The following is a 12,835-nucleotide window of genomic DNA, read 5'->3' as shown; positions in this document are numbered from 1 at the left end:
TGGGCAGCAAATGGGGGCCTCAGTGCCTCCCGGCATGGAGTTCCCAGTCTCTACGGCAATGCCAGGCAATGGCGCCTGGCAGCTGCTCCCAGGCAGGGGCTCTCCCTCACCCACTGCGGTGATTCCCTGCTTTGGCGCAGAACCAAGTGTCTCAAAAAACGTGCTGTGTTTTGGGGCGAGCAGGGTTGCCCTGCATGCTGTCTGGTCCCCAGCCCAGGGCACGTCATTCTCTGTGAGGTGTCATTCCTTGCTGTGATGTCACAGTTGTTGCTTTCACCCCTGTGGCAGCGGTGGGAGCGGTGGCTCAGTCCGCTTGTGGGACGCGCAGGAAGTGAACCCAGAGAGATTCGTTGTGTCTATCTGGAAACATCCTGCTGTGATGGAGCGGCTGAGAGCCCTTCGAGGTGAGGTCCCTCCACCTCTCTGGACACCGTGACGCTGCCTGAGCACGTGTGTGCCACCAGTGTCTCTTTAGGATGTGCCAGCAGCACTGCTCTTGCTCTGCTGAGTGCAGCCTCCCACCATGGTTTCCCCAGTACCCCAGCAAGGGGAAGGCTCTCTCCCCTCTCCGCGCTGACCACACATATGCCAGCGCAGTCCACCCCCACTGTGGGGCTGGAGGAGCGTTCCTCCCAGAGCTGGCCGGATGCTCGGCCCTGGCTCCAAGCAACACCAGCGACAGCTGCTCTGCTCTTTCCTTCCAGGTCTCTTTGCCTGTGTGGGCTGCGTGCCCAGACGTACACGTCGCAGGGAGAGCGGCAGGGTGGAAAGCCCTGTCCCCGTCTGTGCCGTGAATTTACTGCTGCAGCGCCTGCAAGACCAGGAGGTGAGCTGGGGACGTCCAACCACTGATCCTTGCCCTGGCCCAGTGCCACGGTCCCGTGGGTGCCAGGCCCCGGCAGCACATCGGCACAGCGATGGGTGGCAGTGGGCGGCTCCCCGGGAACAAGGGCAAAGCAAAACGTGACCTATCCCTGTCCCCAGGGTGACCGAGCGCAGGCGTACTGCGAGCTGGAGCACGTCCTGAGGGAAGATGACAGCCGCCCACCGTGCGGAGTGGTGAACCGGCTGCTGGCAGAGGTGTCCCAGGACCTGACAGCAGCCCAGGTGAGGGTCACTCCCGAAGGCAAAGGGAGCCGCCTGCCCGCACTGGTGTTCTGCTGGCGTACAGCGCTGGCTTAGCCCTTCCAAGGGAAGGCCTCGGGCAGTCTCCTGTGCCGTGTGTCACCAGTGACTCTTTTTCAGGGCGTGATGGACAGCGTGAGGACGGCTGCCAGCAATGTCCTGGTGGCTCTGGCCCGGACACACTTCAGCTTGGTGATGGCCGAGCTCCAGGGCCACCTGAAGGCCACACGGGAGATGTCCAAGGAGTTTGTGCTTGTCACCCTGAGCACACTCTTCAGCACCTATGGTAGAGTGCCCTCAACCTCCTGATACCAATGACAACTGGGCAAAAGGGTCTCTCCCCTTGCGCATGATCTGCGTAGAGCTGGGGGGTGCAGGGCTTCAGCCTCTCCTCCCTCACTGCTGAGGCTCTGACCGTGCCCCTCTCCTTTCTTTCTGCAGCTCCACAGTGCATCTCCTTCGTGTGGCTGATGCTGGCTGGCCTGCGCAGTGTGGTGGGCCAGGTGAGGAGCGGCCGGACCCTGCGCATTGCTTGTGCTGGTGAGTGCTGGCCCCAGAGCAGGGGGGCTCAGGACAGCCCTTGCACCTCACCCTGCTGCAGACTCTCACAGGCTCCCTTTTCTTTCTCTCTCTCTCTCTCTCTCTCTCTCTCTTTTTTTTTTTTTTTAATTAATTATTCATTTATTTTTTTCATTTTGTTTTGTTATTTTCAGTTGTGAAACAATGGTTGGAAGGAGTCAAGGTTCACTTGTACTCTGGAAAGCAATGCCCTTGGCTTGCCACGGAAAAAGAGCAGATCCATGAAAATCTTTACCAGCTCTTCTGCTCTGTGCTGAGCAACTGGCAGGACTGCCAGGAGGAAAAGGTGAGCGCTGCTGCATTCCTAGCCTGGGATGGCGATGGGGACATCCATGTCATCAGCTCTGTCTGTGCCCAGAAGGCTGAGAGCAGAGGGGGTGACGAGAGGGAAATGGCTGGCTATGCAATGGGTCCTGAACTAGATTTGTTCCCAGGGCTGGATTCCCTGCCAGGGAGCAGCCGCATGTCACAGCACTGTGGCAGGGAGAGCTGGGGATGAGGGTGTGGGGAAAACCTGCTTGCCCAGGGAGAGCGAGCCCATCTCCTGCTGGCACGGGTGAATGGGGAAGGGGAAGGGAAAAAGTCTTCTCTGTAGGAAGGGCAAACCTTCAGTCTTTGATGCCGGGCTTCTGCCATCCCTCTCCAGGACAAACAGGCCGTCCTTGGGGCTGTGGCTGCCATGATGACTGTCCTCCTGCAAGAGGAGCTGCCCCGAGAGCACGTCTGGGAGCAGCTCCTCTGGCTCGTGCACCAGTATCAGGACGTCCAAGACACCTGCATGGTGACCAAGGTGAAATGTTGCGCAGGGCTCAGTGTGGATGTGGGGCCCATGAAGTGCCATGAGGGGTCAGTGGGATGCAGGGAGGAGGCTGGGAGCCCTTGGAGAAAGAAGGAATAGGTGTTGAAGGGAGGTCTGAGGCTTCCTGAGTTCTTCAGTCAAGGAAGGAACAACCCAGACAGGAGCTAGAATAGAGCCAGGAGTCACTGGGGCCCATCCTGGGAATGGGAGGCTTCACCACCATGGGGCTCTGAGTGCCTGAGGAGCTGTGTGCTAACAGCCAGGGGGACCATGTCCAGTTTCATCTGATGGGGAAGAAGAGGGCTGCTGGGTGGGAAAATGCCTGCAAACAATGCCCAAACAGGGCTCGGTTGAGCACAGAGACTCTCTTGGTGCTGCTGGGAGGGGGAGACAAACAGGAACGCCTGTGCGGGAGCTCTTCCCAGCAGACAAACCACTGGGAATCAGTTCCTCCGCTCCCAAGTGGCTAGATGTGGCTTCAGCCCTTTCTTTCTCTGCTGGTCTCTTGCAGAGCCTTCATATGTTCCTGGAGGCCTTAGAGGGAGTTCAATCTGTCATCTCCAAGGACAAGTTCTTGGCCATCACCAGTGCTGTATTCTACCAGGTAAGGGAAGCCTATCCTTGTGCCCACAGCAGTTTCCCTCTTGGCAAAGTCTCAGAAGGACTGCAAAGCTCTGAGCCTCTGTCAGCTGCTCAGCCTTAGCTCTTGCATGCCCATGGCTGCTCCAGGGCTGCGTGTGCCCTGGGGATGCTGTGGGGCGGGCTGTGTTTTGTCTGCATGTCCTCCTTCCAAGAGTACCAACAGGAGACTAGAGCTGGCAGCACAGTGTCTTTTCCATCCTCAATACTGATAACGATTTTCTCAAATGGACTTTGTTCCCACAGCTCTCTGATGACACCAAACAGCACAGAGAGGCTGACAGAGCAGAGCTGACCCACTGCATCCTGCTGCAGGGTAAGGAGAGGAGCTTTGGCGATGCTTGGCGGTGCCCTGGCCAAATCCTCTCTCTCAAACCTCACGAATTAATGGGCACGAATTGCTTGCTAACACAGCGCGGGATTTCCTTCCTGCAGCCCGAATCTGCCCAGAGGAAATGGTCCTGTTTCTGCAGTCGCAGCTGGGCGGTGAGAGGGAGGCTGGATGCGTGGCAGCCCTGGGACTCCTCGGCGTTCTGGTTCACTCTGATGGTCAGTACCACGGGTCGGGACTTCCAGGGATCCCTTTTGCCATCGTGGTGCCTCCACTCATGCTTCTGTGCATCTCTTGCAGAGCCCGCAATGACAGAGAAGCTGCCCCAGGTTGCAGAGGCTCTGCAGTGTGTGTGCAGTGACCCCAGGACCCAGGTGAGCTGATTTGAGAAAGGAAAGCACTGCTGGGGTGGCAATGCTGATGCCAACACTGGCAGGGCTTGGGTGCCCAGGGAGGTGCTGGGGTATTGACAACAGGGTTGCAATGGCTCCTGTGGGGAGAGCAGGCAGAGTGGAGCGGTCAGGTCCCTGTGCTGCGCATGGAAAATGCAAAGCCTGGTGCTAAGGCCTGGCCCTCACCTCAGGAGCCAAGGCTTCCTCTCTGCTCTTGTTGTCTCTGCTCATGCCCAAAGGGCTGCCCCGATGAGCAGGTGGCTTCCCTTGGCCTTCTGAGCAGGAAAATCAAATCCACAATTGACTCCTGGCAGGTGAGGAGGGCCATTCTGCACTTCATCAAGGATCTGCTCAGCGTTAACACCTGGAGCTGCTCAGCCTGGGATGTGGTGGGGCACATTTTCAGTGAGTTCAGCCGCACCACGAGAAGAAGGGTAAGGACAGTGGGCAGCATCTTCCTTTGGAAGACCTGTGCTGTTCAGAGGCTGGCACAGAAGCACCGGCGGGGCCACACCTGAGCCTCCCGAGAGGCTCCTGAGAACTGAGAGTAACTGGTGTTTCAACAACACTGTTGTGCAGGCAGCCGGAGACCTTTCTGCCCAAGAAGCCAAGGAAGAGGGAGCAATCCAAGAGATGTGCATGGACATCCTGGGGTCACTGGATGTCTCTGAGAGAAGGATCTCCAAAGTAAGTCACACTCTGCCCTGCTGTTACTCCTTGCCTTTGCACCACATGCTCTTCATCCCATTCCAACACCCCAGGTCTGTCCTCCTATGTGCTCTGAAGCACATAAAACTCAGGGAAATTCAGAGTCCATCTCTGAGTGGAAGCAGGAATGCTGACATGCTCAACTGCCTCGTTCCCTACAGCTCCTGTGGCCGCGGCTGCTGCTGTACGTGGTGCCAGCCGAGTACACCGGCATGCTTATCCCGGTCTCCCGCTGCATCCATGCCCTGGCTGAGAGAGGGGACCCGATGGTGCGGGACATGGAAGAACTGGATCCCCATTTCCTCAGCTCCATGTTTCAAGGTAGGAGCAGAAACTCCCCCTGTGAGCTCTGCTGAATGCAGAGGGAGCACCCAGAAGGGAGAGCGGAGGTGCGTGTGCCAGGGCACAGAGTGTCTTGGAGTCTTACTCAGCTTACTCAGCTTACTCAGCACTCCTTTCTCCTTGCAGGCCCACTGCTGACTCCCCAGACACTGCTGGCACGTCTGCTGGTAAGTAGATGCTCCAGAGCCTGGTGCCACAAGCCCCGAGGAGGAAGCAGCATGGCCGAGCGTGCCAGCACCTGCCTCACTCCTGGGGATGCCGTTCTCTTCCCTAGCTTGCAATGTCATGGGCAAAGCTTTTGGCTGCTCCTTGCCCATCAGGACAGAGCCAAGCTGCTTTCTTCTTGGGGGAAGCCACTGCCCTTGCTGCAGAAATGACCCTATTTCTCCTTGCTCTCGCTCAGGTGGTGGCAGGGAGCCCTTTTGCAGGCAGCGAACTCCAAGCCGCTGCCTTGCTGCTCATGCAAAACCTCCACAGCAGGATCCACAGAGCTGTGGGGGCCATGTGGGCTGCTGAGATCCCCGTGCTGCTGCAGCGTCTCAAAGGTAAAGTGCTGGTGGGGAGGGAGAGGTGCAGTGGGCAAGTGCCCAGGCCAAGCCAGGTTTGCTGCAGCTCTTCTTTTGTGGCTTGATTCCAATCAAAGCTCTTTTGCTTCTTGTTGCTGTGCAGGGAAAGATGAGAGCTTCCCGGATTCTGCAGAGTGGGAGCACCATCTGATAAAGGTACAGCATTGCAGGGAGACACAGTGCAGAGAAGTGCTTGCCTGTCCCAAGGAGCCCCGCTCCCATATGAGCCACCACGGGACAGCAACTGCCTCTCAAAAGCTGCTGTGGAGCGGCTGCACGCCTTTGCAGCGCTGCCTCTTCCTCTTTGTCCCAAGCCCAAGGGGGGTCCTAGGAGAAGAGTGGCAGGCAGCTTTAATTGAGGGAATGCTGGGGGGAGCTGGGAGAGGGGCTGTTCTTCCAGGCACCTGTCCCCAGAAGTCTGCAGTGACTTGGGAACGTGGGAAGAGGCAAAGGGCAAGGGAACATTGGTTTCTCCTGCTCTCCAACAGTTCCTGAGGGCATCGCTGGACATCGTGGACGATGAGGCCTGGACCAAGGCCCTGAGCTGCGAGCTGAGCCGGCAGCTGAGCAGCTGTTCCAGCAGCTCTGGAGAAAAGGTGAGTTTGCCCCAGCTCTACCTAGCAGTGCAGCTGCAGGTGCCCAACTGGAGCTGGGGCTGGGGCTGGTGCTCTGCCCACGTGGGCTGCTCACGCTGTTTCCACGGCCCATGACTCCCAGAGGGCCTTTCCCTGCAAACTTCCTTGGGGCTGGCAACAACTCGGCTCCACGGCTGCTCTCAGTGACTCCTAGGGAGCATGAGTCCTTCCCACCTGGCCTTCTTCCACAAAGTCAGGCTGCTACCACACCTCAGCTTATTCCTTCTCTTCCCGTGCAGATTTTCCTGTACAAGGCTCTGGGGACCGTTCTGGGAGCTTGTAAGGAAGTCCTCCACATCCAAGAGAAGCTGCTGCAGCACCTGGAGGAGGCAAATGCAGAGGAGACATCTGAGGCCAAGGTGAGCTCTCCTCCCTCCAGCTCCTGCGAGCATCCCCACTCTGACCCTGTGGCAGAGAGCTTCTCCTGGCCCTGCTCCGAGCCTTTCGATCTCCTCAGTCCTGGCCGCACCAGTAGGTTCAGGCCTGCACCAACTGCCCCTTGTTCTTTTGTGCAGGGAATGATCTCTCTTCTCAGCCATGCTGCTGAGAGCAACTTCCACACAGTCCTGGACACACTCACCATGTTTGCGTCCAGGCTGTGCAAAGGCCAGAGTGGGAGGATTTCCAGGAGCAAGAAGGTAAAGTGTTACGGGTTTCCATCTTGGCTATTTTCTGCCTTATTTTCACAGCAGCTCCTGCCCTGGGGGCCCAGGTGCATCACAGGGCACTGGGGGCTGTTGAGCGAGTGTCTCAAGGCATTTCTCCTCACACAGATGGAGCTGAACAGCAAGAGAGCTCATGCTACACGCAGCGCTCTCATCCTCGCCCATGGCAGCTTGGCACTGCAAGCCTCCAAGGAACAGCTGCTTGCCCGCCTGGAGGGAGACATCGTGGGCAACATCCTGCTGCTGTACAGCTGCAGCTGTCGGGTGAGAGCTCAAAACGTGCCAGGGTGTCTGAGCGCCCAGCTGCAGCCCCTCCACATGGGGGGATGCTGAGATGGGCCTTCTCTTTCCAAAGGTCCCTCGGGGAACGGTTTGTGCCCAGATGAAGATCCAAGCCTTTCCCTTAGCGTTGCCCCCACATGTCTCCCTTAGAGCCCGCAGCCCTTCCCGCAGTTCAAAGAAAGTTTTTTTCTCTCTTGGGCCTCAGGACTTGCAGAACAAGCTTGCGCTGGTGCAGAGCATCACTGACTTCAGCTCTGCCTTCCATGCTGTGGGTGGCTCCGCCTGCTTTAACACCTCCTTGAAGGGCAAGCTGCTGGAGATCCTGATGGTGAGTGCCTAGAGCCAGGGCTCTCTGCAGAGGAGTTTTGGGCTGTGCCACAAGGCTCGCTTCCTTGGAGTCATGCAGGTCTCCCTCAGCCACACTCTCCAGCTGGTGGGGACCTTGGGAGCTAGCAGGCAGCGGCTGGGTGGCGGGCTAGGTCCACCAGCTGTGGAGCTGCTGCATCCTGCAGTGTCTTCATGGAAATATGAGAATGATGGGGCTGGTTTGTGGCAATTCTGTCTGTCTATGGGTCAGGCAGAAGAACTCTGGCGTGCCCCTTTGCCCACTTTGACAATGTCTCTCTGGTACTTGCAGGGCTTGCTGAGGAAGTATTACTTGGGCACCCCTGTCTCCCCAGTGCCCCTCAAGGTGGTTCTGGCCCTGGAGCAGTTGAGGTAAGGGTGGAAGTCTCTGGGGTTGCAAGGCAGGATGGTGGTCCCCCTTTCTGGGTAGCTCCCGAAGGCCTGGAGGGGGAGGGGGTGAGGAGCCGCATCTGCAAGAGAGATGACTGGGCTGCTGTACCCAGTGAAGCTGAGATTCTGGGCGGACGTTGCTCCAGCAGCACGGGTTGGAGGTGTTGGCTTTGCGGTTGTTGATTAGGAGAATCTTGGGTGTTGTCTGAATCAGTCCAGAGAGCAGTGGTAAAGGCCCTTTCTGTTTTCTCTTCCTTTTTTTCCTCCTGTCAGCAAGTTGAAGCCCTCTTTAGGAAGCAAAGATGCTTGTGAAATGTTGGCTCTGTGCTGCAAGAACATTGTGTCACACCCTTCAGCAGAGATGATGCTGAAGATCAGGAAATCACAGCGAGCAGCACAGTTCCTGCAGGTAACCTGCTGTAACTTTCCCGGCCACCTCCGCCTCAGAACCCTACCTCAGCATACACAACCTATGCTCTGGCAGCAGCCATGATGCCACACCTCAATCCCCTCTTCTGCTTTCAGCTTCAGCAAACATCGTTGAAAGCTCTGGGCCGGCTCATGGTGGTCCTGCTTGAGACAGAGACCCCCCATGGATTCTTCCAGAACATAGTCCCTGTGAGTATGTGTGGGGCAAGGGAGGAAGCATGCTGCCTGTCGATAGCAGGGACAGAGATCTGGGGACTGAGAGGATGATCAAAGGGGGAGAAATCTCCTGCTAACGGGCCAGCTCACTGAGAGCTGAGAAATGGGCAGAGAAATGTGCCTTGCAGGGAGAAAGGCCGGAGCCAGCCTCTGGCAGGCCACAGCTGAGGAGAACCTCCCGAGTTAGGAGGCAGGAGTGTCTGCAGAGAATGGGAGCAGTAGTGTCAGTGCTCAGTGAGGCGGGGGTCCGCGTGGAGCCACAGGGCAGGCTCTGAGGGAAACTGTTGGGAAAAGAGTGACAGGGAGAGGGATGGCAGGAAGGGAAAGATGTCCTCAGTGAGACAGATGTTCTGCTTCAGGTCCTGCAGAGATCAGTGACCTCAAACAACGTGTGGGAGCGAAGGAGGGCCCTGCAGACCTGCTCCCAGCTGCTGGCTACATGTGAAGAGCTTCAAGTGAGTAAAGAGCCCCACTGCATGCTCCCTGCTCCCTCCCCAGTGACCCTGTGCTGGTAGGCGAGCTCCGCCCAGCTGTGCATGCTGTGTCACCCATTGCGTGGGGAAGGCACAGGCAGGAGAAGCTAGGGAGAGCTGGGGCTGCCTACAGCTTTGTTCCTGCCTCTCGCCACTGCAGAGAGGAGATGCCTGCGAGCACTTTGGCTCCTTGGTGGGATTGCTGGCTCCGCTGACCTGTGACCCCATGCCGACATCCCGCCAGTTGGCCGCCACCTGCCTGAGTTCCCTTCTCCGAATCCAAGGTGAGTACAGAGGGCGTGCAACAGCCCTGTGCTCTCCTCCGCAGCACTACCAGAGCCCTACGGGCTGGGCCCTATTTACAGGGGGGAGAGGCACTGTGCACAGCTCTCTTCTTGTCCTCTGTCTCTCCACCATGGAAAGCAGTTCAGTTTCCAGAAGCATGACTTCCCTTTTCTCCTGTACTCTTTCCAGCCAAGGCGGCCAACAGAGTCATTGAGACGGGAGACATCGGGAGCCTGTGTGAGGGGCTGAATAACTGCAGTACCATCGCTCAGCTCCAGATGTCATCCAAACTGGCAAGGGTAAGTGGACCCAAAAAGGGGTGGTGGGATCTCAATGCATAGGCTTCTGCACGACCCTATGCTGCCCCCAGCCTCCCACACCATTTCCAAAATGAGCTGTCACCCTGAGACCGCTTCTCTCAGCAAGTAGTAGGAGGCTCTGAGCTATGTCTGTCCTTCAGGCGCCCCGTGCAAGGAGCTGATTCCATGACTTTTGTGTGCGTGTGCATGACCACGTGAGTTTGTGTGTGTGTGTGAGCACATGAGTTTGTGTGCATGTGTGACTGTGGCTGCTGGGAGGTAGGCTTTGCATGTAAGCAAACACCATGGGTGGAGAAGCTGAGAGAAGGCTCAACCGCCTTCCGTATAAATAGCAGGGTACGGAGAGCAGGAACGCTGTGATTGCCGCCTGAATGAGCTAAGAACGCCCTCAAGACTGCTTTCTGTTTTGAAGAGCTGCTGCAGAGCAATGATGAGATCTCTCCTGCTTCTCTTTCCTCTGCAGATCGTGTGCAGAAACTTCCCCCAGGAGCGCACCGCTGACTTCCTGACGGCCATCAAGGAGACCTTGCGGAAAGGCAAAGGAATGCGCGTGCGTGCAGCTGGGAAGTGGATGATCACCTTCCTGCAGATGTACAGGAAGGACATCTGTTGGAACGTAAGAGACTTTCTTCCACGTGTCTTGGACTTCTTCTGGCTGTTGCACTATGCCTTGTGCCGTTTGCCTCTTGTGCTAAAGAAGCACAGCCTGAGTGCAGAGCCAGGGCTTGGACAGGGTGGCTGGCATGCAGTTTAGGCTTAGGCCTTGGCAGCGTGTCAAGAGAGCAGGCACTGCTCATGTGCTGAATGTCCATGGTTAGGCACTGCAGAGTCAAGGATGCAGCAAGTCGTTCTTTCTCCTCCTCCTTTCAGGTGCTACCAATCCTCCGCATCTTGCGCAGCTGCACATCGTCCACGTTCATGCCCTTCCTATGCCAGACTGTGGCCATCCTCATCCGCTGTCACAGAGAGTTCATAATTGACAACTTCTCCCTGCTGCTTGATCCCACAGACAGGTACTGGCACTCCTGCCTTTGCTGTTGCTGCGGTCCCAGTTGTAGCTTGCCTCTGTCAGAGGGATCCTGGGAGGAAGCAGTTTTTCTTTTTTTTTTTCTCTCAAACTGTGTTTGAGGCAAAAATTTCTCAGTCACAACTTGTGACTCTCCTTTTTCTAGTGAGATGTGGAGGAGAGTAAGAGAGTTTTGTCTACAACGGTGGGGCTGATAGAAGAGAGAAGAAAAAGAGAAGAGAAGATCACAGAATTGCAGAAAAAAAAAAAGAGAGAAAAGAAAAGAAAGGAAAAGAGAAGAGAAGAAGAAAAGAGAAAATCACAGAATCACAGAAAAAAAAAAAAAGAAACAGAAGGGAAGAGAAGAGCAGAGAAGAGAAGATCACAGAATCACAGAAAAAGAGAGAAAAGAAAAGAAAGTAAAAGAGAAGAAGAGAAAAGAAGATCACAGAAAAATCACAGAAAAAAAAAGAGAGAGAAGATCACAGAATCACAGGAAAAAAAAAAGACAGAAAATCACAGAAAAAAAAGAAGATCAGAGAATCAGAAAAAAAAAGAGAAGATCACAGAATCAGAAAAAAAAGAGAAGATCACAGAATCACAGAAAAAAAAGAGAGGGAAGAGAAGAGTAGAGAAGAGAAGATCACAGAATCACAGAAAAAGAAAAGAGAGAAAAGAAAAGAAAGGAAAAGAGAATAAGAGAAAAGAAGATCACAGAATCACAGAAAAAAAAGAGAGAGAAGAGAAGATCACAGAATCACAGGAAAAAAAAGAGAGAGAAGATCACAGAATCACAGAAAAAAAAGAGAGAGAAGATCACAGAATCACAGAAAAAAAAAAGAGATAAGAGAAGATCACAAAATCACAGAAAAAAAAAGAGAGAGAAGATCACAGAATCAGAAAAAAAAAAAAGAGAAGATCACAGAATCACAGAAAAAGAAAAGAGAGAAAAGAAAAGAAAGGAATAGAGAAGAAGGGAAAAGAATATCACAGAATCACAGAAAAAGAGAGAAAAGAAAAGAAAGGAAAAGAGAAGAGAAGAGAAGAGAAGAGAAGAGAAGAGAAGAGAAGAGAAGAGAAGAGAAGAGAAGAGAAGAGAAGAGAAGAGAAGATCACAGAATCAGAGAAGAAAAAGAGAAAAGAAAAGAAAGGAAAAGAGAAGAGAAGAGAAGATCACAGAATCAGAGAAGAAAAAGAGAAAAGAAAAGAAAGGAAAAGAGAAGAGAAGAGAAGATCACAGAATCAGAGAAGAAAAAGAGAAAAGAAAAGAAAGGAAAAGAGAAGAGAAGAGAAGATCACAGAATCAGAGAAGAAAAAGAGAAAAGAAAAGAAAAGAAAGGAAAAGAGAAGAGAAGAGAAGATCACAGAATCACAGAAAAAAAATGAGAGAAAAGAAAGGAAAAGAGAAGATAAGATCACAGAATCACAGAAAAAACAAAGAGAGAAGGGAAGAGCAGAGAAGAGAAGATCACAGAATCACAGAAAAAGAAAAGAGAGAAAAAAAAAGAAAGGAAAAGAGAAGAAGAGAAAAGATCACAGAAAAATCACAGAAAAAAAAGAGAGAGAAGATCACAGAATCACAGGAAAAAAAAGAGAGAGAAGAGAAGAGTAGAGAAGAGAAGAGAAGATCACAGAATCACAGAAAAAGAGAGAAAAGAAAAGAAAGGAAAAGAGAAGATCACTGAATCACAGGAAAAAAAAAAAGAGAAAAGAAAGGAAAAGAGAAGATCACAGAATCACAGAAAAAAAAGAGAGAGAAGAGAAGAGAAGAGAAGAGAAGAGAAGAGAAGAGAAGAGAAGAGAAGAGAAGAGAAGAGAAGAGAAGAGAAGAGAAGAGAAGAGAAGAGAAGAGAAGAAGAGAAGATCACAGAATCAGAAAAAGAAAAGAGAAAAGAAAGGAAAAGAGAAGAAGGGAAAAGAATATCACAGAATCACGGAAAAAGAGAGAAAAGAAAAGAAAGGAAAAGAGAAGAGAAGATCACAGAATCACAGAGAAAAAAAAAGAGAAAAGAAAAGAAAGGAAAAGAGAAGAGAAGATCACAGAATCACAGAGAAAAAAAAAGAGAAAAGAAAAGAAAGGAAAAGAGAAGATAAGATCACAGAATCACAAAAAAAAAAAGAGAGAGAAGGGAAGAGCAGAGAAGAGAAGAGAAGATCACAGAATCAGAAAAAAAAAGAGACAGGAGATCACAGAATCAGTAAAAAAGAGAAGATCACAGAAACACAGAAAAAAAAGAGAGAAAAGAAAAGAAAGGAAAAAAGAAGAGAAGATCACAGAACTACAGAAAAAAAAAAAGAGAAAAGAAAG

At 53.1% G+C, this 12,835-nt stretch overlaps 1 protein-coding gene across 2 annotated transcripts; it reads left to right on the top strand.

The window, feature by feature from the left end:
* The first annotated feature begins 478 nt into the window (after positions 1-478).
* Positions 479-12,361, top strand: LOC104914728 (maestro heat-like repeat-containing protein family member 2B). 2 transcript variants are annotated; one of them, XM_085210211.1, is made up of 29 exons: positions 479-826; positions 985-1,107; positions 1,246-1,411; positions 1,567-1,665; positions 1,839-1,990; positions 2,351-2,494; positions 3,015-3,107; positions 3,389-3,458; positions 3,578-3,691; positions 3,774-3,847; positions 4,180-4,299; positions 4,445-4,552; positions 4,735-4,894; positions 5,042-5,082; positions 5,319-5,460; positions 5,585-5,637; positions 5,970-6,077; positions 6,356-6,475; positions 6,632-6,754; positions 6,890-7,045; positions 7,269-7,391; positions 7,701-7,780; positions 8,072-8,207; positions 8,324-8,416; positions 8,803-8,898; positions 9,077-9,200; positions 9,391-9,500; positions 9,985-10,137; positions 10,392-12,361. In XM_085210211.1, the coding sequence occupies exons 1-29, from the start codon at positions 647-649 to the stop codon at positions 10,647-10,649; spliced, it is 3,519 nt and encodes a 1,172-aa protein (XP_085066337.1). In that variant the 5' UTR covers positions 479-646; the 3' UTR covers positions 10,650-12,361. The 2 variants fall into 2 exon arrangements, with proteins under 2 accessions (XP_085066337.1, XP_085066330.1); XM_085210204.1 differs by lacking the exons at positions 479-826; positions 985-1,107; positions 1,246-1,411; positions 1,567-1,665 and having other exon boundaries at positions 1,859-1,990; positions 10,392-10,534; positions 10,694-12,361.
* The last annotated feature ends 474 nt before the right edge of the window (positions 12,362-12,835 follow it).

The sequence above is a fragment of the Meleagris gallopavo genome, chromosome 1, assembly GCF_905368555.1.
Source record: "Meleagris gallopavo chromosome 1, MGAL_WU_HG_1.1, whole genome shotgun sequence".
Classification (NCBI taxonomy): domain Eukaryota; kingdom Metazoa; phylum Chordata; class Aves; order Galliformes; family Phasianidae; genus Meleagris; species Meleagris gallopavo.
This window is presented reverse-complemented; position numbering and strand designations above follow the sequence as displayed.

What these genes read in the sequence shown, in the direction of transcription:
- LOC104914728 (XM_085210211.1), top strand. Translation starts at nt 647, where the DNA reads ATGCTCGGCCCTGGCTCCAAGCAACACCAGCGACAGCTGCTCTGCTCT. An exon ending in CCACTGCATCCTGCTGCAGG is followed by an intron (nt 3,459 to 3,577) that starts GTAAGGAGAGGA and finishes TCCTTCCTGCAG; the next exon opens with CCCGAATCTGCCCAGAGGAA. An exon ending in CTGGCCCTGGAGCAGTTGAG is followed by an intron (nt 7,781 to 8,071) that starts GTAAGGGTGGAA and finishes TCCTCCTGTCAG; the next exon opens with CAAGTTGAAGCCCTCTTTAG.